Source organism: Hipposideros armiger, unplaced genomic scaffold (genome assembly GCF_001890085.2).
Source record: "Hipposideros armiger isolate ML-2016 unplaced genomic scaffold, ASM189008v1 scaffold_1388, whole genome shotgun sequence".
NCBI lineage: Eukaryota > Metazoa > Chordata > Mammalia > Chiroptera > Hipposideridae > Hipposideros > Hipposideros armiger.
The window spans coordinates 50,629-59,146 of NW_017732738.1; the positions used below are offsets into that span (position 1 = coordinate 50,629).

The 8,518-nt window shown below is 38.8% G+C and overlaps 1 protein-coding gene across 1 annotated transcript in view; it reads right to left on the reverse strand.

The window, feature by feature from the left end:
* Positions 1-5,914: 5,914 nt before the first annotated feature.
* Positions 5,915-8,518, reverse strand: part of GCSAML (germinal center associated signaling and motility like) — a 43,116-nt gene continuing 40,512 nt past the window's right edge. The window contains exons 4-5 of the mRNA XM_019633724.1: positions 7,767-7,795; positions 5,915-6,691 (exon numbers count right to left, since the gene is read on the reverse strand). Of these exons, the coding sequence (XP_019489269.1) occupies positions 6,446-6,691; positions 7,767-7,795 (275 nt within the window). The 3' untranslated portion in view covers positions 5,915-6,445. The remainder of the gene's footprint in view (positions 6,692-7,766; positions 7,796-8,518) is intronic.

An 8,518-nucleotide genomic window follows, 5' to 3' on the forward strand; every position in this document is an offset into this window, starting at 1 on the left:
GCAATGATGGTGCCAACTTGGGCCAGTGAAGCAACGTCCTCCACAACTAGATTGAAGAACAAAACGACAGCAATTTCTCTGTTCCCCTTCCCCCAATTCCCCAGCACTATTCCCATCCCCCCAATTCCCCAATAAAAATCTTTAAAAAAAATTAGTATTTCCTTTAACAGTTGTGAGTTACAGATAAAATATTGTTTAGAGGAAAGAGTATATTCTTATATCAATGCCTGATTGGAATTAGCACTCCATAAATGCTAGCTAGCATTATGTTTATTAAGCGCCATATGTTTTGAAAATTATGATGTAATTTTTACATTTATATATTTTAATTTTGACATTTATACATTAGGAAAACTAGATTAATTATGTATTTAATCTAAATCAAAGGACCAAAGACATTGCTCTGAAAAAATCCACTAATCATAGTAGAGGTTTTTTGGTTTTTTTCCTGTGTCTGTTTCTTAATGGGCTGAAAGTGCCCATAAACACATCCTGCAAATTTCACCAAAACTTGAAAACATATATGAAATAGCTCTGTTGACGAACTGGGAGCATCATCATGTTCATTCTTTTTTTTTTTTTGTCTTCAAGATTTTTATTGGGGAATTGGGGAGGTAAATAGTGTTGGGGAATTGGGGGAGAAGAACATTGTGTTTTTCCAGGGCCCATCAGCCCCAAGTCAAATTGTTGTGGAGGGTGCAAGCTTAGCTCTAAATCCAGCGGCCGTTTTTAATCTTGTTGCAGGGGAGGGGGGCGCAACCCACCATCCCATGTGGGAGTCGAACTGGCAACCTTGCTGTTAAGACCATGCTCTCTCACCAACTCAGTGGCAGCTCAGAGGGGGCGCAGCTCACTGGCCCATGTGGGAATCAAACCAGCGACCCTGTTGCTCAGAGCTTGCGCTCTTAATCAACTGAGCCACTTGGTTGACTCCATCATGTTGATTCTTTTAACCTGCTCTTGTAATTTGGCCCAAATGGGATGTAAACAAAGAAACAAACTAACAGCAAGATAGCCTCCCTAAGGAAATTAGGAAGTTATGTATTTGAACATTGAAAAGACGCAGTGGTGATTTCAATCACTTCCCCATTTAATTTCCCTTTTTGACGTGGGCAAAACATGGCTGGGTCTTGGACATTTTTCAAATTTAACTAGATGACAATTTTAGTCATATTTACTGTTGCATGAAGTCTGTTTATTTGACTAAATTCATACAATGGTAGATATTTAACATGCATTTGATTTCACATGGAGAGAATCCAGCACAGCTACAATGGTTTTATCAATTTCTGTCTCTCTGTCAAAATCTGCTTTGCAGGAACACTAATCATTCCATACATCCACAGAACATAATAATGGTCTACAATATGGAGAACACAAGGATGATAGATCCTGGTGAACAGGAAAAAGAGGATACCCTATGTGACTTTAAACACATAGCTTGGCCAGGATAAATGAAGGTTCCTGTGCCCCAGTGAAGTTTTTCAGGGGTTAGTAGTCTGAACTATTTCAGAATAACCTCACCCAAATCAAGTTCCATCTCCTCTTCCTGTAAAAGCAGAACAATATTTTGTGAGCCTCTTAGAATTTAAATAAGCCATATATCAGTTGAAGTTAAGCTCAGAGACAGAGATGTTCTGATGTTCTAGAGGATTAATAAAGTATAAAATTTGATTCCATAAAAATATTTATGAATTCTGGTAAAACTGATTAATCAAATAATGGGTGGAAAGAACATGAACTCTCTCTCTCTCTCTCTCTCTCTCTCTCTCTCTCTCTCTCTCTCTCACACACACACACACACACACACACACATAGAAATAGTGTTAGAAATGAGCAAGAAGGCACCACTACAAATCCTGCTGACGTTAAATACCTATAAGAATAGTAATTTTGTTTGTTTGTGTTGTGTTTTTTTTAGATTCCACATATAAATGAAACCATATGGTATGTGTCTTTCTCTGCCTGGCTTATTTCTTTTTTTTTAAAGATTTTTATTGGGGAACTGGGGGATGGGAACAGCGCTGGGGAATTGGGGGAAGGGGAACAGACAAGTTGCTGTCNTCTGAAGTAAAATTGAAAATGAAAATAAAACTATCATAGTTTCATTTATAAAATTTTTAAAGGATATTATTCACATAATGGTGATTATGTAAAAAATATATATATGGCTCTCAAATAATTTTTAAATTATTGTGAGGGACAGGATTTGTTCTTCCAAGGGTCAGCAAACTTTTGAAATGGAATGTACCCAAAGAGCTGCATGTGGCTCATGAGCCGCAGTTTGCTGACCCCTGGTCTAGCTGAACAGAAGTCCTATAGCTAAGCATATACAGAAAAAGCCACGTAGAGAGTGGTAAGAGTGGCAGACACAGAACAGGCTGCTCCCACACCAGCATGTGGCGGTTAAAAATTAAGAAGGGTATCTCAGCTGCAAACACCCCCTCATGAGGAGCGAGGGGTCCCAGTCCACACCAGACTCCCTGGTACAGGGTTCCTGTGCCAGAGAGAGAAGTACCTATAACTTCTGACTGTGAAACCAAGCAGACACTGCAGCTGAGGGAGATGGAGGGCAGCTGGAGCTCCAGGTGTTTCTTTTAAAGGCCCATGCACGGACTTACTCAATAACACACTTACTTGCTCTGAGCTCCAATGTTGAGGCAACAGCTTGAAAGGTGCCAGGGACATATGGGGAGGAACTGAGGTGTCTGGCTTCAGGGAGAGGGCTAGAGGGGCAGCTTTCTTTCAGACAAAAGTGGTGGCAGAAGCTGTAGTTCTTTTTTTAAGTCCTCTCTCAACCCAGTGTGCAGAAGCATGCAGGCAGCACAATATCTGAGTCTCCATCAACCTGGCTAATATATTTCAACCCACCCTGGTGATTCCCTGAGACCCTGTCACACCCAACTTGCAAGTCCCCTCAAGCTGCTTCCAGTGACTTTTCCATACAATGGCTTACCTTGGCTCATGCTGCATACTTTCCTAAAAAGTCTCAAATGTTCACAAACCTCAAATAAGCAGCATCTGACCTCAGCATGCTCTGTACCTCTTGCTAAGCAGCCCCAAGCCTGGCACTAGTGGCAGCTGAACTCAGTTTCCAGCTTAGCTTCTCCCAGGCACCTTTAATCCCAGCACAAGTAGAAGACATCTGTGAATTGCTTTGTGGCTCAACCAAGTAGCCCCAGGAAGGGCACAGGTGGAGGCTAAACTTGGCCTGTGGCAGGGCCCCTTGCAGGAAGCCCCAAGGCCAACATTGCCAGTGGCTGGCTTCCAACTGTGCCAGAGATCCACCAGGCCACCTCCACAGACAACACACACAAAGGGCAGAGTGGGCAGGCACCAAAGCCCTGCTAAAGTGAATCCTGCTCTGTAGGGTCAGCCGCTGCACAGCAGCTTCTTCATTGTAGTCATGACCAGTTTTCACAACCAATCAGCCTGAGGGTCAATCCTCCTCATTGACCTGCAAACAGCAACCAAGGCTCAACTACAACAGGAGGGCACACACAACCCACACAAGGGACACACCTGGAGCACCCCGCCTCTGGTGACCAAAGAGACTGCACTACTGGGTCCCACAGAACACCTACTACATAAGGCCACTCTTCTAAGACAGGGAGACATAGCATCTCTACCTAATACATAGAAACAAACACAGGGAGGCAACCAAAATGGGGACACAAAGAAACATGTCGCAAATAAAAGAACAGAACAAAGTTGCAGAAAAAGAGCTAAACAAAATGAAAAAAGCAATCTACCAGATGCAAAGTTCAAAACATTGGTTATAAGGAAACACAATGATCTCAGTGAGAACATCAACAAAGAGCTAACAAACATAAAAATGGAAATAAAAAACATAAAAAAGAGCCAGTTAGAAATGAAGATTACAATAACTGAAATGAAGAATACATTAGAAGATATAGACAGTAGATTAGATGAAGCAGAGGGACAAATCAGCAATTTGGAAGATAAGGTAGCAGAAAACACCCACTCAGACAGCAAAACAAAAAACAAAAAACAGGATAGTTTGAGGGGCCTCTGGGACAATATCAAATGTAACAACATTTGCATCACTGGGAAATCAGAAAGAGAAGAGAGGAGGCAAGAGATTGAAAGCCTATTTGAAGAGATAATGACTGAAAATTTCCTTAACCAAATGAAGTAAACAGACACTTGAGGCTAGGAAGTACAGAGTTGCAAATAAGATGAATCCAAAGAGGCCAACACTAAGACACATCATAAATTAAAATGCCAAAGGTTAAAGACAAAGAGGGAATCTTAAAACAGCAAGAGAAAAACAGTTAGTTACCTACAAGGGAGCTTCCATAAGACTGTCAGCTGATTTCTCCGTAGAAACTTTGCAGGCCAGAAGGGCTTGGCCCAAAATAGTCAAAATGGTGAAAAGCAAGGACCTACAACCAAGATTACTCTACCCAGCAAACCTATCATTTAGAATCAAAGGACAGATAAAGAGCTTCTCAGACAATAAAAAGCTAAAGGAGTTCATTGACACCAAATCAGTATGACAAGGAATGTTAGAGGGACTTTTTGAAGAAGAAGAAGAAGAAGAAGAAGAAGAAGAAGAAGAAGAAGAAGGAGAAGAAGAAGAAGAAGGGGAAGAAGTAGAAGAAGAAGAAGAAGAAAGATTAAAAAATATGAATAATATGAATACTAAAATGGCAATAACTACATATCTATCAACAACTACTTTAAATGTAAGTGGATTGAATGCTCCAGTCAGAAGACATAGGGTTGTTCAATGAGTTAGAAAAGAAGTTCCTTACATATGCCACCTACAAGAGATTCATTTCAGATCTAAAGACACACAAAGACTGAAAGTAAAGGGATGGAAGAAGATATTTCACGAAAATGGAAACAGACAAACAAACAAAAGCTGGGGTAGCAATATTTATACCAGACAAAATAGACTTTAAAACAAAGGGTATAACAGGAGACAAAGAAGGACCCAGTAATCCCACTTCTGAGTATTTATTGGAAAAAACCCAAAACAATACTTTGAAAACACATGTACATCCATATGTTTACTGCAGCATTATTTACAATAGCCAAGATCTGGAGGCAATATGGGTGTCCCTCAATGGATGAATGGATAAAGAAGATGAAGTACATATATGCAACAGGATATTAGTCATACAAAGAGTGAGAACTTGCTATCTGCAACAACCTGGATGGACCTAGAGGGTATTGTGCTGAGTGGAGTAAGTCAGACAGAGAAAGACAAATGTCATATGATTTCTCTTATATGTAGAATCTAGAGAAGAGGATAAGTGAAAAATCAAACCAGAAACAAGCTCATAGATACAGACAGCATTTCGATGTGGGAGGGGATTGGAGGGATTTATAAAGGGGGGGAGGAGATTAAGAGGTATAAATTGGCAGTTATAAAGTAGTCATGGGGATTAAGAGTATAGCATAGGGAATATAGTCAGTAGTATAGTAATAACTATGTGTAGTGTCAGATGAGTACTGGATTTATCAGGGTGACCACCACATATGTTATATAAATGACTAATCACTATGTTGTGCACCTGAAACTAATATAACATTGTATGCCAACTGTAATTGAACAATAAAAAAGTATATATATTTAAATGAAACAAAAAAAAGCAAAGTAAATTATTGGACAATATTACTATTTCCGGGCCAGCCGAGTGGCGCGATGGTTAAGAACTGGCTTGGGACGCCAGAGGGCCCCGGTTCGGACCCCACATATGAGGGCCAGTGACACTGCCCTCCACAGCTAAGATGCTGAACAACAGCTCAACCTGGAGCTGNTCCTCCTGCTGAGCGCGAGGGGTTGCTGCTGCCAGGCCCTATTCTGGGGGCCAAGCGATCCCAGTGGCCATCCCAAGCTTCCATGGGGATCAGGTTACTGCTGACGGGGTGCCAGGCACGTCTCAAAAACTATCGATTTTTGAATTGCTACTGCAAGTAAAATCCCAAATACATGGAAAATTTCAAAAATATATAGAAGGTGAAATTGAATTAAATATCAGGCTAGCAATGGGGCTCACCACTGGTCTTATATTTTAAAAGTTCATTGAGTGGATTACATTTTAAAACTAAAACAAATAATTAGAAATGAGAATATTGGCATTTGAAATTTGGACAGCATGGTTGGAATTGAATATTTTAGGTCAAATATTTGTAGATGCTTATTGACAAATATGGTTTCCCCCACCATCTCAATGTCCTCCAACTTGACAAACCAAAAGATGTAGAATACTTTATATCATTATGTCATTTTATATGGCTTCATGCAAACCACAGAGATGCCATGTTTAAGAGTTTCCCCAGGCAATAGAGTAAAAGGATATCATTTCTAAACTCTGGCCAGAAATTAATGTTTTATGAACTGCTGAGAGAGACTTGCCCAGAGGTCACTATTCTGTACCATCTTTGTTACTGAAAGATGATGAGGCATGAGGTTCTAGTAGGGAAGCACGAGTTCATAATCATGCTCAGGGGTGCAGGAAGGAGGCCTAGTAATGCAAGTAGTCTTGAGGAGGGCGTATTCTGTTTCTGACCCTTCTTTAAAAGATCTCACTCTCTTTGCACAAGAGTCGATGTTCTCATAACCATTTTCATTGGAGCTCAAGGAAGGCCTCCGACAGGAGCTGTGACTGATGACAGTGTAGCACACCTCTCCAGAGCCACTGCCATTCTCATTTTCCTGCTAAACACAAAGAAGAAAGAAATAAAGAATCCAGAATCATACATCAAATTTCAACTCAGTGCTGCACCCCTCCCTTCTTTTGTGATGGTGATCTTACACTACAGGTACCCAAAGCCCTTTCTTCAAACCCTGGTGTGGAAAGAAGGATAGTATTATCTCTCTGAATATCTAAAGAAAAGCAGTTGTACACTTTAGGTCACACATATTGGGACAGAATATATGCAACAATTAGAACTCAATAAGTAATTAGTCAAGTCACATAACCATAAATTTGTAAGATAAAATACAATTAATAAAATTTAGAGTTTAAATTGTGACAACATGAATGGATCTTGAGATTATTATGCTAAGCAAAATAAGTCAGACAGAAAAAGTAGAGAACCATATGATTTCACTGATATGTGGTATATAAAACTGAAAACAACAAAGGAACAAGACAAACAAATGAAGAAACAAAAACTTATAGACACAGACAATAGTTTAGTGGTTACCAGAGGGTAAGGGGGGTGGGGTGGTAGATGAGGGTAAAAAGGATCACATATATGGTTATTAAATAAACTTTCAATTGCATACATCATGAAAAAAATTTTAAATACTATATAATAATTAAATCAATAAAATGTTTGTGATGTAATATTTTTTAAAATAAACATTTTTTATACGATTGTTGATATCCAACATGTTTATAAATATAAATGCTAATTCATGGACATAAAGATTGGAAAGAAATGTGGAAAGCCAGAAAAAATTGATGTTTTATGGTGGTCAGATTATAAGTGTGTATTTATTTGATTTCATTTATTTTTGTTATAATAGTTTTGAAAATTAAAATAATAGACTTCAGTAGATTTGGGACAACAAGAACTTTCTAATCATCTAAATAAAAAAGTAAGAAATATTTTTAAATGTTTATTTCTTTCCATTTATGCATTAAAATTACTAAGATTATGATTCAAAATATTGAAAACATTGATCAATGCATTCAGAAATCGCAAATAAAAGAAGACCTATAGCTATGTTTATAAAGCCATCTATATTTTAACATTTATCAGAAAATGTAATATTTTTTTATTACCTGATTAGAAGTGGATGAAACTTCTTTACCTGTAGGATTAAAAAAAAAAAAAAACCTAAGAGTTTTGGACTATCACATTTTGGGGATATATATAATATATCTGAATCTCAACCTCCAACAAGTATCTCTTGTCATTTAAGCTGCCCCCTCTGGTCTTGGATAATGAGGGTTTTCCTTCCTTGATTAACAAAAAGAGACTCTGTTTCATTGTATTTTCCAACTCCTAGAGGTTGGCCTCATTCCTTGGATCATGGCTCACTCTATGTCAATGCCAGCAACATAAGACCAGCAATGGTTGTTGGGATTTTCCACTGCTACATCACTATGACACTGTCTCTTGTGCTTCTCTCTTCCACCTTTTAAGGACCCTTGTGTTCCCACTGTGCTCACTTGGACAATCCAGGATACCCTCCCCAACCAAAGATCCTTAACTTAGTCATATCTGCAAAGTCCCTTTTGTCACTTAAAAAAAAAAAACAAGTTCAAACTTTGATACCTTTGGGGTAGAAAAATGCTGTGCTCGCCTCCTTCCATGATCACATCAAAATTACAACTAAACTACAGAACAACCATCATTGAGAATCACCTAAAGTCTAGCTCAGAGGTCGGCAAACTTTTGAGATGGAAGAGTTGCCAGGGGTCAGCAAACTGCGGCTCGCGAGCTGCAGGCTCTGAAGTAAAATTGAAAATGAAAATAAAACTATCATAGTTTCATTTATAAAATTTTTAAAGGATATTATTCACATAATGGT